General features: G+C 37.5%; 1 protein-coding gene across 2 annotated transcripts in view; it reads left to right on the top strand.

Annotated features, from left to right (window-relative positions):
- Positions 1 to 11,803: 11,803 nt before the first annotated feature.
- The window catches only part of polr2g (RNA polymerase II subunit G), a 236,776-nt gene continuing 227,182 nt past the window's right edge, over positions 11,804 to 21,397 (top strand). For both annotated transcript variants that reach the window (XM_051930879.1, XM_028809597.2), the window contains exons 1-3: positions 11,804 to 11,969; positions 18,451 to 18,560; positions 21,116 to 21,275. In XM_051930879.1, the coding sequence (XP_051786839.1) occupies positions 11,958 to 11,969; positions 18,451 to 18,560; positions 21,116 to 21,275 (282 nt within the window). In that variant the 5' untranslated portion in view covers positions 11,804 to 11,957. The remainder of the gene's footprint in view (positions 11,970 to 18,450; positions 18,561 to 21,115; positions 21,276 to 21,397) is intronic.

The following is a 21,397-nucleotide window of genomic DNA, read 5'->3' on the forward strand; positions in this document are numbered from 1 at the left end:
CCTCACACTCTCCTGATCTCTCATCTCCAGACCGCGTCTGCCACAGCAGAGATTACGAGCAGCTGTTCCACTTCTAATCTGAAGATGGTAGCTAAAGCAGGAAGATTACCCGTGCCGCGGCTCCCAACAGATCATATTCTGAATGAAGTCTTGAGACTACCTACCTTCTCTATACAGTAATAAAGTACATCTTTTCCTTGAAAACTTGGACTTACCTTCCTGACTCTCGTGCAACTGTGACCCAAATTTGACAACACCTGTATAAAAAACTGCAAAAATATTTTATCTGACAATGAGACGTTAGATATAACTTTTCCTGTAGAAATACAGTATGGAAATATAGAATGAAAGCTAGACAGATGTATTTTTTAAAATAGAAATACGGGTATGAACAATGAAAACTAGACGTTGTATGTAACTGTTTTCAATAGAAATACACGTACAAAAACGACGTTAGATGAAGATTAAGGCGGCACGTCATTTTTCTTCATTCTGATATCAACGTTTTCCAGGATTAATTTTCCTTTCAGCGTAAAGTAACGCCGTTTCTCATTTTTTTTGTTCATTTCAAATAAAAGTGCTATGAACTTCGAATAGTACGGTATTCGCACACAAAACAACTGCTCACACGGACGCTCGGTGGAGCAAAGACTCAGAATTCGGCTATGTGTATGATGTCGCATCTGCACTCGTAGAGACTGCCCGTGGCCGGAAATTTCACAACAGACTGTCTCTCTCTTTGAGCCATCCTGTTGCAGGGGTTCCAGGACTCGGCATTAAGTATTTTTTGCATTGCATTACCATCTTCGGTGGACATTTTTGGTCGAACAAATGTTCGTTATACTGAGATTTACATTTCGTTAAAACGAGATTCGTTTAACATGATGTTCTGTGAACGTTTGTCCGGGCCCAAAAAAAGTATTTGTTATTCTGAAAATTTTCGGTATTCGTTATAACGGGATTTAACCGTATTTAATTTTAGCCACATGTATTCTTCATTATAGTAATGATCGATTATTTTAGCAGTTCATAAATATATTTTTTTAAAAGTGTTTGTGTTGGAATATTAATAATTCAAAAGTATACCACTATATCTTAAAGCAGAAATGTTATTTTTTTACTTAAAAGAAAATATTTATGCACTATATGAATTTATGTGTTTTTTATCTCAAGAAAATTAAACATTTTTTAATAGGTTGATCTGAAGATGATAAAAAATGAATGTTTTTAGCTCAATATTGACTTGCACTCCTTTAATATTGTTTCACTAAATTTTTATACAGACAGCGGGTTCTTAAGTAACCAACAAAAGTCAGGCACTTGTAAGAACTGTTTACATCCACTTCCAAGGCTTAATTAACTTCTGGAAAACCTGTAGATTGATATCCCGTTACTTGTCCCTGGAAAAAGACCTGTTTTGTATTACATTACTTTTCCATTTTTGGGAACCTGGACTTTTTTTGACATGCAGTAGTTTACAGCTTATCTTACCACTTAAGGTTTTTTTGCTGAACTTTGAACTACTTAAACATCAACAAAAACTGGAAAAATGGGGGTGTTCTTAAACCTTTGACCAGCAACTAGGAACAAAACCTTAATCCACTAGTTTGGAAAATCACATTACCTATTAAAAGTGTAATTTTACATCAGATTGACCGCAAGAGAGAATTGCTCTGTTTTTTAGAGGTTACCATAAGTATACTGCACATTTTAATATCCTTTTTAGGGTTAGGGTTTCTAAACATTTCTCATTTATGTTTCTTAGTAATTCAAAAAGAATTGGGTATTAGGGGATAAAGAGGTGTTTAAAATAAATTTCATGGATCTGTTTCTAATGATAGTCTTTTTCATATAATAACAACATTCAAGGGTAAATCAAAAAGTAAAGGGAATTTGAAGATTACAAGGTAACTGCAACAGAAGGTGACACAATACACTTGGGATGGTGTATCGGGAGTGTGAACACGCACAGCGCAGTGCTCTTTCATTAGTCTAGTTGATACCACAGTCAAATGAACTTGAACTTTTTTCTGTGAGAGTGCACTGTGTGTTGTTCAACAGTGAGATTTCTTTGGGTAGAGGGAGTGGAATCTGCTAAAATTCACCAAAGGATGTTTGCTTTTGTGCAGGTCAATAAACTGTTGGGGTACCCATCTTGTGCAAACTTTATAGTACTCAAGTCATTATGCACGATGGCATGAGCAGATCCATAGCTGATATTCAAATGTGCAGCAGCAGTGAACAATGTTATTCATCGGTCTTCTCTGATAAAGGCATTTGCCATGTTGTTGTGGACTTGTGTACACAATGTTGATAGTCAAACAGGTCAAGCTCCATCGGTTTCACTTGTGATGCCTGCTTTAAACATTTCTGCTCCTTAATAAACTTTTTGTTGTGTCATGCTATTTTCACTTCTGTACTGAGCCAACATGCTTTGGTGAATTTCAGCAGGTTTCATTCCCTCTGCCCAAAGAAATCACAGTACGGCATGTTATTTAACAATGATGCAATCCCACGGTGGAAAGTCCATGTTCATTTGACTTTGGCTTTAAGTAGATTAATGGCAAAGTGCTGCACTGTGCATGTTTGAACTACTCATAAGCCATCGTAAAGGTGTTGTATTGTGTCAGCTTGTATCCATTATGGTTACCGCGTAATTGTCAAATTGCCTTTACTTTTTATTTATCCTTGTAGCAAATGCTGTCAGGTAAAAAATTCAGAATAGTTATACCAAAAAGCTAAACTGAATTTATGCAAGTAATCTTTGTAGTAAACTTTTAATCTCATTTTTTAATATTTTCCCTAATGATTGATTTTATAAAATAAAGTGGAATGATGTAAATTGTTTATTTATTTTAATTTTAAATGCAAATATTTTGTGTAATGCAATTTTGTTTTCATTAAAATTATTTTTTTTTTACATTTACTGATTTGAACTTTATGAGACTTTGACTAAGAATATTACAGGTAGTAATTTACATAAAAACAGTTATAAATTCACGACACATACTGTACATATATGCCTTAAGAAAAGTCACAACATTACTTCCACCTACAGTATAACATATATTTTGACAGCAGCAGTAAACCAGAGCTCACAGTCATACATGTGAATTCATAAAAGCATTAAATATCTTCAACAAAGCACCACATTTCTAAAAGACCAGAAGTATCCAAAAAACACGTATAACTGAAGTTTGGTTGGGGGGCATGGTAATATAAGTGATGGCACTACTGCTTCACTGTTTCAAGTGACTAGATTTGTATTTTGGGCATAGCCACCATCTGTAAGAAGTCTTCCACTGTATTGTTCCTGGAATAACAAACTAGAAAGTTATTCGTTGACCTTTCACCCAAGGTTCTCTGGTGCCAGATTAACTTATGAAGCAACCTTGAGTTCAAATGTGCAGGTTGGTATGGACAATCCATTACTAGCACAAAAATCCAGTAACAATTCTAAACACTGTTTGAGACTAGTAAGGCTCTTCCTTCTAATCACGTCACTTTCCACGGGAGTCATACAGAGTGAACCACTCACATCCACCGGCACAGACTCCCATTTTAAGGCATGCAGCTAGGAACTTTAGAATATTCCCACATTCACTGCACGTCTGTCCTGTAAATACCTACAGGTTAGAAGGGAGAATGCCTCTAGTAGTTAAATGTAGTTTCAGAGTCATTGCTGTACATAGAACTAATTCCAGCTATGCTTTGCGCATACCTTTCAACCCCTTCCAAAAACTCTGGCTCCTCCTCAACAAGTGAAATGACTCCATACCCTAAGGAGAAGTTTAAAGCTAAGGTTTACTATATATGGATTCATCCTGCCCAGCAGCCCCATATATCTTATTTTGGCTGTACCTTATCATGCTACTTAAGCCACCAAGTCATAAGGAATTTGCCACCAAAAACAGTCCAGACCTACAGTTCATTCAGAAGTGCATTCCTAAATCCCTGTGCTAGGGATGGAAGCTTTGTTTTAATTGTAATCATCGAGGGAAGGGTCAAATTTTGGTTTTCTTTGTCTGGCTCTTTCCCATAGACCAACATACTATACGGTACGCTGATGAAAAAATGCATCTTGTTGGGGTGAAATTTCAACCAATATTTATGAGCTAACAATATGACTTACATACAGTATGACAATATAACAAATAATTGGAAACCAAAACAGTACAACAACAAAAATGTCAGAAAAAAATAACAACTGTGAACATTGATAACGGCTGTCTTGCAGTTCTTTAGTATCTAGTGTGAGTGCCTCTTATAGCCACCACTGCTGGACGCCCTTGTTCCACAGTGCTGATGAGTCTCTGACTCCGCAGAAGCGTCTAACAAAGTTTTCAACTATTGGCAGTTATACAATCATGTCTCTGGATGTTGTATTCCAGAGCATCAGATGGATGCTGTATGAAGTTTAGGTCAGGAGGCGAGTCCATCTCAACACCAGCATTCATTCCTCAGGACAGAGTGACCACAACAGCTGTGTGTGGTCTGGTGTTGTCCTGCTGTAGGATTAGACATCTAGGAGGTTTGAGCGGAGGGTCTGGCCTGTCACAGATCCTGGTATTGTGTATGCTGGCAGTGTTAGCAGCAGTACAGGTAGTAGATCTGAAGGTGCCAGTCCTGCTTTAGTGTGCTCACTCAAAGGTGACCAGATTTTGGATGGCCTGTTGAAAGCTTGCATGCAGGTGGCCCCAGTGGAACAGTTTAATCAATAGTATCTGACAATGCTGGTGTATGGCATGCCTACTGCAGCATTCCAGTGGTCCTCCCTTTTGCCTCTGGATGTGCAGAAAATTGTACATGGTACTGTTTTTGCTATGATCTAAACTTTGAATGCAGGTCTTTTTAAAAGTGGCCTGATCCCTCATTTATCCACATAACCAGCTTTGTGGATTTGGTAAGTTGCAATGGCTTACTGCACAAGCACTGTAGCTGCTCAGAGGGCTAAAGCAAGCTGACAACTTTCTGTGAAAGTACACAAGCTACAGTATAATGATAGTTTTCTCATTCCAGAAATTGTTGGTTTTCATTTTGTCCATTATTACAGCAAGGGTAACCATTCTAGAAATACAAAGGTCTAAATAACACCAGTGAAGGACATAATCTTAAGGGGGAAGCATGAATATCTGTTCCATACGCAAATGCACTATGCTTTTAACAAAAGGTGTTTTGTTACTTGAAAACTTTGCTTTTGCCTACAGGTAGAGATAACAGTTAGATAGATAAGGTAGCATTGTGTATTTGTATTTTGCCATATGCAAAATCTGTTGTAAAGTCTTACCTATTTTGCATCTGTGCTCATATTTTTGTAAGCTAATATTTCACTCTGAACCTTACCCCAGTGTGCATTATGGTCTTCAGTCTTGATTATGGAGTATTTAAACAGATGATACACTTTACACTTATTTTTAATGTTGATCTCATTAATCACTTTTTGAGCGGAATTCAGAAGTCTTTGTCTGCCATGCTGCACTCAAATATGACGGTAAACATGATGTACTGAGTGAGAGTTTCACTGTACTCTGTACATGTGACAGTACAGACCCTAGAACCTATAAGCTAAGCCTTTGTATTATGTGCATTGCAATCAAACAGAACTACATTCTGACATCATCATTATCTTGGGAAAAAAAAGTGCACCGCCTCATTTATACTGGATTTTCTAGCACTTGGATGAATTTCATAATATCAATAATTATTGAATATCATGACTTGTTGCTGCTCTCATTCTGCCACAGCAGACTGTTGATTTTCTGTTTTTTTAAGACCACTGTCAAGATGTTGTGGTGACCTGAGCAGACCAAAATGACCAAGACCTTCACCTTTCTTTATTTTCAGGTTAGCTGGTCATGTGGTGGCTTGTTTTGTGTGTCTTTATTGTTTGGCTGCTCATTAAGGAAAAAAGAAGCAACTAAGGGGTCTGAGTCACGTCAATTAAAACTAAGGCAAAACAAGTTAATCAGCAGCAAAAACAGCTCACTAATTAAGAAGATGGTTAGAATGAAAACCTGCAGCCCACCAGGACCGGTGTTGGACACCCCTGCCATAAAACATATCAAGAAAGCCATTAAAGATTCATTAATTCTCAAAATCTAGTTAGTCCATTACAAGTTCATCTATAATGGCATCTTTGAATACAAAACAGAAATCAGCCTTAGGCAGAGTGTCATCTTACTGAGGTAAACAATATGATCAGGTGACACTGCAGAGCCCCCTGACTCTTGTGTTTATAACCAATTTTTAAACTGCACAACAATTCTACCAAAACAAATGAGGGATTAAAGATCTTACAGAGGCCAGGCAGCAACTATCTCTGTTGCCGACATAAAACATAGCAGGCTCACACATTGAACATTGTGCAATATAAGGAAGGACTGAGTTAAAAATAAGTGTACAATATTATTAAAGGCATTATGTAAATAGGCCATCAGCATAAGTACAAAGGCCTGTGATCAAACAGAAGTTCAACTTTACTGTTGTGCACAGAGTATAGAAAAATTCTTAATGCAGTGACAACATCATAAACTTTTACGACTTAGAAATTTTAAGTATATTATTTAAAATGCAGCCTTGTTTTCTCTCTTAAAACATATCTTAGGAAATGAATATTAAAAAATCCCAAGAATCAACATCTAAAACATATAATACTCAAACCTACTTATTCCAGTTCAGGATGTTGGTGCCGAAGCAACTGGAAATTAGAACAGCTCAGGATTCCAAAAGAAAGCTGTACAAGTTCAACTTGCTCAAGGATAGTATTGTATTAAAATAAGCAGAATCTGTTATCGGTGGCACCGTGACACACCAAGCTTTTGACGCCTCTTGTGTCACATTTGTATCTTCTCTGCCTGTGTTTTTCCACATTTTCTTGCACAGCCTAAAGAAAGGACATGCTAGTTGCCTCTCACCTGGCTGGCATGAATGAGTGTAGTTGTGTGGGATTATGCATTACAGTGAACTGGCGTATTGTCATCCCTCTTGGAATGGGATTAGGCTTCCAGTGAACTAGTAAAAGCAAGTTTAGTATTTAGATAAAAACAAAATTGTAAGTGATTGGGTTTCTGCTTTCTGTTGATTGAGTAATCTCAAAAATCTGTTTCAAAATTATATTGGTTTATGGAATATATTTTCAAAAAATAATTACAGGACAGCATCAGTAAGTAACACACAACTGTATAGGACAGGCATAATACTTAAATTATAAAGATCTGCTGTTCCAGTTTTGAGCTACTTGTCCCTATAAGCCAATATATTGCTATAAATGGTACAATTCTCCAGTTTTACTTCAAGATGTCCTGATTATTAGGGTTTCCAGCATAAAGGGTCCAAATTTGTAGTTACTATAAAGTTAGTTTTCTTTTCTCTATAAGATTTTAAAGGTGGGCCAACATTTACGCATTGGAAGATCACATAATTATTTCAGGTTTTTCTAATGTTGTTACTATGTGTCTTTATGTACATAAATGTTGTAGGATTTTGTAAATTACTATGAGCATATTGTAGTTGTAAACATACCTACTGTAAATGCTCTGTTCAGGGGCCCTCCAATGGTTTATTTATCTTTAGAAATGCTATATGCTTTAAATTTTGTGTTCCTCTTTTCTTTTGTCAGTTGGTTGTATTATCTGTAAGGTGTCTTTCAGATATTTAAATTTTGCTTCTACTGTATGGTATAGGCTCTGGATCTCTGTTACTTGTTAAATCAACCAATGAAAATGTATTGAAATGCATCCCGCTACTGACTCTATGTGACTATGAGCAAGTCTCTTCACGTGCCTGTCTGTCAATTGGAAAAGCAAAAAGAAATGTATCAGAATCAGAATTAGAATCAGATTATTTATTTTAGAACAGGAAGAGCAAATATAAAGTATATAAAGTAAAACGGAATATAAATATTAAAGTACAACAGATCCTCATTTACTATGCTCTACACGTACACTGTGATTTAAATATAAAAGATATTATACATCTGAGGCTTCTATGAAATCCGTAGTTTACTAAACAAAATAGCACATTGAGCAGGAAGTATTTCACATAATAATATTGATCATATAGGTGAAATATTGCACATTTTGAGAAAAAAAAGTTAAAAACCAATATTACCTGAAATGTTGTAAGTTGTATTGGATAAAGAAGTCAGTCAAATATGTAAATGTATTAAGTACATTGATGTTTTGTATTCTTATATTTGCTTGGGTTTTTCCTGCAGCTGCTCTTACATTTGAAAGATGCACATATCCGGTTAATGTCAGGCTCCAAAATGATTCACTGTGAGTATGGGTATGTGTGGGTGACTGGGCTCCTCACTGAATCAGGGCCTCCTGTCAGGCCGTATCTGATGCTGCTAAGGTAAGTTGTAGCATAAGGGGATTTAAAATGTAAACAACCATGTTTGTTTCAGCCTAAATTGAGTTTTAGTCAATAAATTACATAGGCCAATTGACACAGTTGTTATCCAGGACTTTAAAGCCAGGGTAGAAAAATTTGAACATTCCATTATTGACTAATTAGTGGGACTAACACTGAAGCAGTTGCAGGCTTTCATCAGGTTGTGCTGTTCATCCTGGTGTTTGCTTTGCTTGTTTTTAATTAGGATACAATGAAGGGAGCAGACTACACAGAATAAGGGAAAATAATAGGAAAGCTATAGCAAAAAATAGAAATATTCCTAAATGTCTTATACAGTTAAAAGTCATACTGCTGTGCTTTTTCTGAATGCAAAATAAGAGAAGAGAAAAAAAGACCAGCTAACTAAATGAGATCACTTATTATCACAGAAAAACCTGCAGCCACAGGGGGTCCCCAGGACTGAGTTTGGGAACCACTGTTCTGAGCTAAACATTATTCTTAACATTTAAAGTAAATATCTATTATCACCTATGAACCCCAGGGTAGGAATATGTAATAGGCAAACACGAAGGATATAAAAATCTGTCACCTAATTCCATGTGACAGAGCAATAACATATCAGACCTCTAATATTTGCCCATGCTAGTTTTCTACTATATGTTTTACACTAGTTTCAAAATTTGTTTTCAACTTTAATAATAGAAATACTGATGAATTAACCATTCCATTATGCACGTGCCCCATATAAAATAAAAGTCTGTCCGACTTTGCAAAAAGTATGTTAAACAGTTTGTATATGTACTAAACTTTTTTTTTTTTACATGGCATGTTACATAGATGGTGTTGTTTACCAGAAGTAAAGACAGAAATTCATATGAAATGTTGTTATGCCAACTGGGCCACCCTGTTTACTCAAAAAGGCGTTTTAATAAAAAATAACAAGTGCTCCATGGCGCAAACAAAATGTAAATAGCCATTGGCTAATGTCGGGTTGCTCTATACAGTAGTCAGGTGTTTAGTTCAGAGATCTAGCTTACACGTTGTTCATCTTCTAAATGAGACACCTCCTTCTGGGAATACAGGTGCTGGTCAGAAAATTAGAATATCATGACAAAGTTGATTTATTTCAGTAATTCCATTCAAAAAGTGAAACTTGTATATTAGATTCATTCATTACACACAGACTGATGTATTTCAAATGTTTATTTCTTTTAATGTTGATGATTATAACTGACAACTAATGAAAGTCCCAAATTCAGTATCTCGGAAAATTAGAATATTGTGAAAAGGTTCAATATTGAAGACACCTGGTGCCACACTCTAATCAGCTAATTAACTCAAAACACCTGCAAAAGCCTTTAAATGGTCTCTCAGTCTAGTTCTGTAGGCTACACAATCATGGGGAAGACTGCTGACTTGACAGTTGTCCAAAAGACGACCATTGACACCTTGCACAAGGAGGGCAAGACACAAAAGGTCATTGCTAAAGAGGCTGGCTGTTCACAGAGCTCTGTGTCCAAGCACATTAATAGAGAGGCGAAGGGAAGGACAAGATGTGGTAGAAAAAAATGTACAAGCAATAGGGATAACCACACCCTGGAGAGGATTGTGAAACAAAACCCATTCAAAAATGTGGGGGAGATTCACAAAGAGTGGACTGCAGCTGGAGTCAGTGCTTCAAGAACAACCACACACAGACGTATGCAAGATATGGGTTTCAGCTGTCGCATTCCTTGTGTCAAGCCACTCTTGAACAAGAGACGGCGTCAGAAGCGTCTTGCCTGGGCTAAAGACAAAAAGGACTGGACTGCTGCTGAGTGGTCCAAAGTTATGTTCTCTGATGAAAGTAAATTTTGCATTTCCTTTGGAAACCAAGGTCCCAGAGTCTGGAGGAAGAGAGGAGAGGGACAGAATCCACGTTGCGTGAGGTCCAGTGTAAAGTTTCCACAGTCAGTGATGGTTTGGGGTGCCATGTCATCTGCTGGTGTTGGTCCATTGTGTTTTCTGAGGTCCAAGGTCAACACAGCCGTCTACCAGGAAGTTTTAGAGCACTTCATGCTTCCTGCTGCTGACGAACTTTATGGAGATGCAGATTTCATTTTCCAACAGGACCTGGCACCTGCACACAGTGCCAAAGCTACCAGTACCTGGTTTAAGGACCATGGTATCCCTGTTCTTGATTGGCCAGCAAACTCACCTGACCATAACCCCACAGAAAATCTATGGGGTATTGTGAAGAGGAAGATGCAATGCGCCAGACCCAACAATTCAGAAGAGCTGAAGGCCACTATCAGAGCAACATGGGCTCTCATAACACCTGAGCAGTGCCACAGACTGATCGACTCCATGCCACGCCGCATTGCTGCAGTAATCCAGGCCAAAGGAGCCCCAACTAAATATTGAGTGCTGTACATGCTCATACTTTTCATGTTCATACCTTTCAGTTGGCCAACATTTCTAAAAGTCCTTTTTTTGCAATGGTCTTAATTGATATTCTAATTTTCCAAGATACTGAATTTGGGACTTTCATTAGTTGTCAGTTATAATCATCAACATTAAAAGAAATAAACATTTGAAATACATCAGTCTGTGTGTAATCAATGAATCTAATATACAAGTTTCACTTTTTGAATGGAATTACTGAAATAAATCAAATTTGTGATTATGATATTCTAATTTTATGACCAGCACCTGTACTCTGTTTTTATAACTCCCAGACCGAAGGGGCGGGGTAAGTGCTGTAGGTGGAAAAGGAGACAAGGTACTGTAGTTAGTGATTGCGGCCGCTGGTGTAGTGGTGCTTGTCCTAACCTTTGACATGCCTGTAAGGCGACCTCCTGAAGCACATGCGTAACTTTTTTTTTTTTTTGGTCAATGGGGTAAATTAGGAATTTTACAGAAGCTCAATAAATAATTCGTTAAAAATGTAAGCAAATAAAATGGTAAGAATAAATAATAATAATATGTTCACACACATCCAAACAACTGCAGTTTTCCGATGATAAAAAAAACACTGTTGTGGCAAGTTGTACACTTGTCTAGTACGTTATCGAATAAACAATGAGAACATGGCGCTGTAAAATGAAAACTGTGTGACCTGCCTCGTGTTTTTCATTAAAGCCACATCCACACCGGTTTATGCAGCAAATCGTACACCTGCTTCATCCTTGAATAAACAACATCCATTGATTTTTTAAAAAGATTAATAACAAATAACACTCTTCCTCTTCTTTGGTTTTTATGGTGGATCGCACCTGTGCTTAAGGTGAATTATTGCCACCTACTGTGTGAAGATGAAGGTGCAATATCTCATTTTTTCACATAACCCCACCTGTCAATGCTATATACACGATTTAACTTTTCCCTCCTTTGTTTCAAAAAATGTCCGTAATAGGACTCTCGCGAGATTTAACTTGTGGGAAAACGTAGTTTTTGCAAGGTCACGTGCAAATTGACCTGGAAGTGAATCTCTCTTTTCTGGATGAGAGACGCCGTGGTTTTTGACTGATTTGAGTAATTTTAGTCTGTTGGATTCGGCGTTTTTAAAAGGGACGGTCAACAGGAAGACAGACCTTTGTGTTAGATTGCGGGAAAGTACTGCAATGTTTTACCACGTATGTATTTTTTTTTTTTGCAATTTCTTGTCAGTTTTTGATACAACTTTGATGGAAACAAAGCAGACGGAGGATCGTGTGTAATGATTCTTCGGACGCCTTTTGGATGTGACAAGCTAATCTCTTTATATTCAGTCCGTCACAGGACGGTATTAAAACTTTCAGAACAGTCCTACATGTTGATTTCGCATTTACATTCCAAATAGAATACACATGGATAATTTGATGTTGGGAGAATAGGCAAATCCAGCAATATTAAAAGAAAATAAATCAGGAGACCAAAGGCAGTTTAGGAAAAAAGCAGAGAATTGTCAAACGAAAGCGAGAGCTGTTGTTGCTTTAGTTTTTAAAAGGAGGGCGTCGTTTTTAGATTAAATGTTTAGATCAAATGTATCGAGTAGTGGTGGGCGTAGTTAGATCAACCTGTTAGATGGGTGGATTTCAAATTTCTGTTGCAGGAAAGCAATGTTATGAAGGGAAGGCTGAAACGAAGAACGAGATAACGATCGTAGTTACATGTCATTGCTGGTGCCTGGTATATAAAATGCATGTCTTAGACAACTTGTCTGCAGTTTCAAATACTGCAACTGAAGACCTTATATCCAAGATTTTAGGTGAAAACGGCAGATAAATCTCAAACCATATTTTATGTAGTAATAATAGTAGTGCATATTATAGAGTAAAAGTAAAATTCTTAAATGCATATCTGGCCAACATGCCAAACACTGCCGCAGTCCAGTGCCATGATAAACACTAATATATTAAAATAAAGGACTATATTTAAATTTATAGAAAACACAAATCGTACTGCAAATTAAGCCATCATTAGCAACATATAGAAACACAAGTACTCAATTTTTGAAGTATTACTAGTGTGGTATTAAGACAAATCAAACTAAAATAGCAGACTTTAAAGGTTTTAAGTATCCTTATTAATCAAATCCCTGATATGAATGTGTGTGTGTGTATATGTAATATAAAATTTGTGTGTTAAAATCACCTTTGTGCCAATGTGATTTAACAGTTTCAATATAAACTATTAAGGTTATATACATTGTTGTTAATTTCTTTAAAATAATCAATCTGAAATCATTCTCCACTTCTTTTATTCAATAGATCTGTTGTAGAGTGGCAAGTGGCCTCTTAGTTCTTTCCTCTGATCAAAAGGCAGCACTTTTTGCTGTCTCATTAACTTACCCTCCTCTTACCTGTAAACGTCAAATTTCAGGAACCTTAAAAAATCTGCCCCTCTATTTTTGGTAGTTTTATTTCTAATTTGTTCTGTCTTCACCTATTCCATCCACATTAGGTAATCTTGTTGAACAATCAGTTATACTCAGCCCCTTTTTTCAGCACTATATAAAACAGTTCCTTTAAACCCTACGGAGTTTAAGCACTCCGCTCCATGGTATAGTTCAGAATTGCAGTCTGTGAAAGCAGCTGGCTGATGCCTTGAGAGAATGTCATGCAAGATTGGCCTCACTCTGCACATCCAGGCTTTCTCTGACTGTCAAAGGGCTTACATAGATGCACTAACTGTAGCCAAGAACACTCATTATGGCAAAATAATAGAAAGTGGCCATGATATCCGAAGGGTTTTGTTCTCTGTAGTTACTAAGCTACATCAACCTGATTCTGGCCCAATTACCTCCTTAACTGAAGTCTGTGAAAAACTTCTCCACTTTTTCCTCAGTAAAATTAAAGCTCTAAATAATTCAACTAACATAAATTTATCATCCATTTTTATCTTTCCCTGCCTTCCCACTCCATCCAGCTTTTTTTCTAAATTTTCACCAGCCACATGTACATTTGTTAATGACTGGCTTTGTAAGTTGAGGGCGACTATTTGTGTACTGGATCCCATTCCCACCACACTTCTTAAATCCTGATGCCATGGCATAATACCAACTGTTGCGACAATAATAGATACATCCTTTGACACTGGCTTTGTGTCAGCCGCTTTTAAAATTGCTTATGTAACCCCAATGTTTAAAAAAAAAAAAAAAAAAGTCTTGTATTTGAAGCTGAAAATCTTAACTATTCAGTCAAAAGTTCTTGAGCATGTTGTAACCTCCCAACTCACCAATTACTTAACTTCCAATAATTTGATGGAACCCTTTCAGTTTGGTTTCAGGGCATACCTCAGCTGTGAAACTATTCTGCTTCAGGTAACCAATTATTTGCTTATGGCAACAGACTCTGGACAAAGCAGAATATTCACTCTTCTTAGATTTTATTGCAGCATTTGACACTGTCAGACACGACATTCTACTGTCCAGAATGGAGAACATGTTGGGTATCTCTGGCACTGCCCTCCAGTGGTTTAAGTCCTATCCAAATGATAGGCAAAAGTTTGACAGTCTTGGTAACAGCAGGCCCATCTCACCACCAGTCAGCTGCTCAGCCCTCTTTTCTTTTGTATTTATGTGTTTCTCCTTGGCTGTATTATTCGTAGCTTTGGACTGGGTTATCATTTTTATGCAGATACTCATCTCTGTTTCAGTGTTAAAAGTGAAACTTCATCAGCTTTCTCAGCTCACAACATGACTCTGTGAAAATAAAACCTGGTTGTAGCAGAACTGTTTAAAAAAATTAAATTGCAGCAAAACTGAACTCACACACTAAAGCACAACTTAAGAAAATGATCTTCTTCGCGGTCACTTTTAATGGTGTTCTCATTAGACCTTGTGAAGCAAGGAGCCTTGGTTTCATTTTTGATTACTCCCTTTCTTTTTCCTCCCACATAAACCTCATTAAAAAAACTTTTCTTTCTTTCACGTCTGTACCATTTCCCATGGTCGCTCATTCCTCTCCTTTTCTACTGCTTTTATCACATCCTAGATCAATTATTGTGACTCCCTACTGGCAGGTGATGCTTCTTATCTTCTGTCACAGCTCCAGTTGATTCAAAACTCTGCTGCAAGAGTTCTAACATGAACTAGCAACAGTGAGCACATAACACTCATCCTGCTTCACCTCCACTGGCTCCCTGTGTCTTGCAGGATTGAATACAAAATTTGTGTTATTAAGCTACAAACCTTTAAACAACCTTGCTGCACTGGACTACATCAGTGACCTTCTCCATCACTGTGCTCCTGTTTGCCCACTAAGGTCTTCTGATTCTAGCAATCTTTTGTGTGCCACACTAACCTGCACTTTATGGGTGACAGGGCCTTCAGCTCCATAGCGCCCAGTCTTTGGAATGAGCTCCCAAAATAAATTAGATCAGCTGACTCAATTCATTCTTTTAAAAAAAACTAGGGGACTCCGCTTCCTGCTCGCTTTGCTTGCCCAGCCCTGGGTTTGGTTTACCAGATATACAATTTAAAGAGATTGTTATTTTCATGGGAATTGTTACATGTGCATTATTTTCACTTTTACTTTAAAACTTTTGTAAAAACAATACTTGTCCGTTATTTATGGCCACGGGTGTGGTTACATCTCTTTCTTACAGGATGTGTAACGCTGCTCGCGTTGTGAAGGGGGTGCGGCTGAACACCCACTAAGGAGATGCCATCGGATCATCTGCTGTCTTTCTGCTGCTGGCTCGCTGCCTGTTCTGCTTGTCTCGCTGCCCGATCATTTCAAAGTCTGTATAGCAGCTGTCCTTTTGCCACTTCATATCTTTGCTGCTTGTGCTATAAGGGGGTGGGGGATGGGGGGATTGGTTAGGGTGGCTGAACGCACACTAAGGAGAAATGGTCGGATCATCTGCTGGCTTTCTCCTGCTGGCGAGCTGCGTGTTCTGCTTGTCGCTTGTCATTGTTTTAAGAGCTGGGAGCACATGAAGCGTGTCTGCCAAAAGCAATCCAACAACTGCTAGGTTAGATGTCCGTGGACTTGTTTTAAATGATGTCTCACTGCCTTGTCTCGCGTGACGTTGTATAAACAATACTTGTCCTTTATTTCCTGCCCCGGGCGTGGTTAAATCTCTTTCTCGCAGGATGTATAACGCTGCTTGTGTTGTGAAGGGGTGTCCGGCTGAACGCATGCAAGGAGATGCCGTCGGATCATCTGCTGTCTTTCTGCTGCTGCTGTTGTCGCACTGCCCATCGATCATTTTAAAGCCTGTACAGCAGCTATCCTTTTGCCACTTCATGTCTCTGCCGCTTGTGTTGTGAAGGGGCGGGGGGTTGCTGAACACACGCTATGGAGAAGCAGTCGGATCATCTGCTGGCTTTCTGCTGCTGGCGAGCTGCGTGCTTTGCTTGTCGTTGTTTTAAGAGCTGGGAGCAAGTTGAGGTGTCTCTCGCGGGACTTCAGATTGTCTTCCGAGAAGATCACATCTCGTCTTCCTCCCAAAGATTTTTTTTTTTTACAATGGAGAGATAACTTAAAACTCATCTGTTCAGGAAGACATTTAACTTAACCTGACATTCTGCCCTCTCTTTCAGTCTACCTCTCTTTCCAGTATAATTTGTGTGTGTGTGTTATATCACAAATTATGTTATCTTTTAGGCTTTTCTTTTAGTATTGAATTTAGGCTTTTATTCTATTTAATGGTTTGTGTATCCTGTACCTCTCTGTTTTAGAGTTCTATTCAGGAAACATTTGTATCCAATGTTACATATTCCTGCTGTTTCTTTCTGAGACACTCTGAAGTGCCTTGAGCATGTGAAAGGTGCTATATAAATAAAATGTTATATTATTAGATTGCTCTAACTACACAGACATACCTAAGCTTATGTAGGCATATGTAAGAAATGACAACTAGAGAGCAGTTAGGCATCCCATTGACCATTTAAAGTTACTAAGAAAGCATTTTATCACATGGTCAAATATCACCATTTTAATGTGTATCTGGCAGTGGTCCTTTGTTCTATAAAAGAAATATGAGTATTCAAATGTAGAAAAATATAGAAAAAATTTCCTTCACAATACAGTGGTACCTCTGGTCACAACCGTAATTCGTTCCAAAACTCTGGACGTGATCTGATTTGGTCGCGACCCGAATGTAATTTCCCCATAAGATTGTATGTAAATACAATTAATCCTTTCCAGGCTGTATCTAAATATATATTTTTTAAGCACAAAAATAATTAATTATACCATAGAATGCACAGTGTAATAGTAAATTAAATGTAAAAATACTGAATAACACAGAGAAAACCTTGAACAACAGAGAAAACTAACATTGTAAGAGTTTGCGCTACACCCTTACGAACCTGTCGCTGTAAACACTTTTTTAATGAGTTTTAAGCACGGGGGGGGGGGGGGGAATGCCACTTCTCTTGCGAAAAATTTTAAACCATCCTCTACTGGCTTTAAATTCCTCACCTTTGCCACTTGAAGAATCTTCCTGGCTTTCTCACATATGATCGCCTCACTTACGCTATCCCCTGCGAGTTGCTTCTCGTTCAACCACACTAGCAACAGTTTTTCCACCTCTTTGAGCACTTGAGGCCTCTGCTTGGTTAACATTATAACTCCTTTTGCAACATCAGCTGCTTTGTTAGGCCCTGTATATGCAAACAAAAGAAAATTGGAAATGGAGAGTGGGAAATCATTGGCAAATACGAACGCGCGTAGGGAAACTGGCCGCCAGTGTTTTTGTTCGCCACCAGAGCGTGTGGCCGCGATCAGATGAAAAATTTTGGCTAACTTTTTGATCGTAACCCGATTTTTACGTGTTTGGAAACATTCGTGGCCAGAGATTCTACTGTATCTATTCATTTTCCTGGATTGTGTGAAGCCAGAATCTATCCCAGTACAGTTCAAGGCAGGAACCAACCCACACCCACATCTGCTAGCTTTTTTGAATTAAGATGGACATCCTGTAAAAAGCAGTTAAGCTTTGGTGGCATTTGTTTGTTGGAGAAGAATGTTGTGATTTTTCTGTCTGTGGCGTAATAGGGTATAACCTACACTGACTTTAAAAATAATACATTGTAATGATTTATTAAAGTTTGTTAGGTTTAACCCCTTGTAGGCGATTATCGCAAAATTGCTTCAAACCGCTTCCAGTCTGTATGCAGCCGAGGCGGTATATGTATCCCGTCGATGCTGGTCGATACATATTCAATAGGTACCAAGGATCGCACTGGAAGCACTGGTCACGCCATCTAGCCGTCATAGTGGAAACTACATCCACCTGATGGAAGCGAAGTGTTGGTGTGGCCGTGCACATGGATTTTGGCTGCTAATTTCAGAAATTGTCCAAATTTGATAAAAATACATGCCAGCTTATTGTATGCTTGTGTGCTATATTCAAATTAACAATCTCCCCTTAATTTAGCATCTGCTTGACAGCAAAAACACACATTTCTTTTTTATATAATTGTAAATAAATTTAGGCAACAAGGGGTTAATATGTTAGTAATCCAGTGGCTGTATTAAAATTAGCTGTGGAATTAAGTTTGTTTATAGGTTGAAAAATGTTATTTAAATATCAGTAAATAATCTTCATTTTAAGCTAAAGATGGTTTTGTATGTCTTGAAGCTGAACTGTGCAAGTGAAAAAGTTTATTTTGATTGTTCTCAGATTTCCTTGGAACATGAGATCTTGCTGCATCCCCGCTATTTTGGTCCAAATTTATTAAACACAGTGAAGCAGAAACTGTTTACTGAAGTTGAAGGCACCTGCACTGGAAAGTAAGTATTCTTATTTTGTTTTTTGCTCAGTGAGTAATTTGTGGTTTCACACCAGCGCAAAACATTTTAACTTTCTCCCAAGGTATTATACAAAACAAATAAGAACTACTCAATAAACACACTAAAAATTCTTGGAACGATTTTGTTTAGAAAATAATTCAGGCTTTTAGCATTTACTAGTGGGAAGCCAGAATGTACCAGAAACATGTTTTATTTACAAAAAGATTTACTCCGGAAGGCTGGAGAAAAAAATAAAATCTGCAGGGGTTCCGAGGCCACAAGACCACCCAGCCCCTTCTAGGCATTCTACCTAACATAAATTACCTCAATCAGTCCTCATTGTATTCAGGGTTCACCTGGAAGAACTTAATGATGATGGTCATGTAGACTTCTGGCCTGTAATCCATCGATGTAGGTACATCACAGTGCTTTGATTAGATGGTGGTGGCGGCGCAGATCGCTACCACAGAAAACCGGAAAAAGAACAGAAGAGAAAGTAGGTGTTAGTACGGATTTTGGAGCCACCATGAATAATAATGATAATTAATTGAATATACAGAGCATCAGGATTAAACTAAGATGAAGCTATGAGAAAGCCACTTTAAAGTAATGTGTTTTCAGCAGTGTTTTAAAGTGCTCCACTCTATTAAGATCAACTAATTTACTGAACGCCATTCTAGTCATTTGGGGTGAAAATCGTCCTGACCCAATCAGCAGCACATTGTTGGAAGCATTAATAATTTTAACTCACTTTGAAAATAAACATTTTGGAAGAAAATAAAATATTGTTAAAATTCATATAACATGTTAATAAAAATGGTTAGCTGGGATGAAGTAGTAATATTAAGACTATATAAGTAAAGGGTGAATGTTCCCTTTCCCTGTAGCTTGCGCAGTGTGATTGGTGTGTGCCTGAGATTCTCACACTTAGATAATGGTAAGATGCTTATGGATTTGCAGTTTTTCTATTCAAATACCCAGATGTTCTGATGCAAATTTGGTATCCATTCTTTGTGTGATATGTTTAGAGACAGTCACCAAGACACAACCTATTGTTACAATTGACAGTAGAAGCGTGTTTCTTTGCACACTTTTCTCATATTTGTTTCTGTCACTTGAATATAAGAGGGTAGAATGTCAGTGCCTGAACTGCACAATCGACGCACCTCTTGTGTTATTGCAGGCTACAACGGTGCAAGGCTTTGTGACTTGTGACCTAACACAAAAATTGACATTTGCTACATTGTAAACAGTGATTAGTGGGCCAATGTCTTGCTTGTCCTTGCACTTTATTGCAATTATTTTGCCTTATTGTTACAAAGCTAATGTCACTCCACAGTGTAGCTCCACACCAAGCAGTGCAAGCATTAGCCCCTTTCAAATATGAATGCTATCTCAGGAATTTACCAATAAATCAAAATTATGTGTGAATGAATCCCAGTTAAAAACTTTTGACATTGGTTACCTGGCAATGTCCAGGTCTAGACCTAGTATAGTTCTTACAAAATACCGGGAGTTGCATATGTGTGATTTAGGCTAGAAAAGTCCATTGTTACCTCTAGGATATAAAAGGAGGTAATATGATCGTAAGATGGTATCAACAGAACAGGTCAATTCTAGAGCTTTTGCCAGCCTAGTAACATCTCGGAGAGGCCATTATGATGATGTGGTAATTGGTTACAGCCCTTGTCACCTTGCAGTTTGCAAGCTTGTACCCAGGGTGTTATTTTTCTGGGTGTCCTTTATATATAGTCTCTTTAGTTGTTTGAATTTTGTTTTTTGCAAAATTACTTTCTCACTTTTGCAAAAAAAAAAAAAAAAAGCCAGACTAAAGATAGTTTGATCAATTATCAATTGTGTTCAGTTTAAGTTGTGTATGACTAAATACTAAAGAGCCTGGAAGAAATTGGGTCATATGCTATATAAAACAGTGGGGAAGAAAAAAAAAATCAATTACATAAAAAAGGCAACAAAAAGAACAATTAGTACTGCATTAATTTCCTTTGTATACATGGTATGTAAATATCCATAGATTACATGCAATATAATTGATGTAAAAGTAATGTCTTTACAGTAACTGCATATAATGGGAAAAAAAGACATATTAATGTAACATTACCAAATTCCATTACTTTATCCATCCCAGTAGCACTGGCTGTAAGGCAGAATCCAGTCCTAGACAAGTAGCCAGTCCATGGCAGAGATCAGTGGCACAAACACACATTCATCGCATATCTCAAGGTATAGTATATGGTGATGAGGCCAGGAAGTAAATACAGTATCCTGGAACTATTAGGAAGTAGCACAAATCAAAATTGCTTACCCTTTTATCATCGTGACCTTCACAAGTAGAAGAGGTGAAGAAAACAGAAGATAAGGGAAGTGTTAATTTTATCTATTGAATGATTCATATTTATATACATCATAAAAATCAGTGAATTGGTAGTGTTTTGTAAATACTGTATGTGCATAGTGAAAGCAATATTTTTTCAGTGTTTTATATCTATAAATCTCATACTTTTTAAAATAATTCTGTTTTTTTTTTTTACACAAAGGTATGGATTTGTGATTGCTGTTACCACCATTGACAATATTGGTGCAGGAATAATCCAACCTAGCCGGGGCCTTGTGCTTTACCCTGTCAAGTACAAGGCAATTGTCTTCAGACCTTTCAAGGGGGAGGTGGTTGATGCTGTGGTTACACAAGTAAATAAGGTGTGTGGTTTATAATCTTCCTCTCAACTTGCATCTAATCGTGCTTTCTAGAAATCAGGTGACATTATACTTAAACTCATTATTGCTTTAAGTTATTTGTTATATTAAGATGACCAAACACA

Source organism: Erpetoichthys calabaricus, chromosome 1 (genome assembly GCF_900747795.2).
Source record: "Erpetoichthys calabaricus chromosome 1, fErpCal1.3, whole genome shotgun sequence".
NCBI classification, from domain to species: domain Eukaryota; kingdom Metazoa; phylum Chordata; class Cladistia; order Polypteriformes; family Polypteridae; genus Erpetoichthys; species Erpetoichthys calabaricus.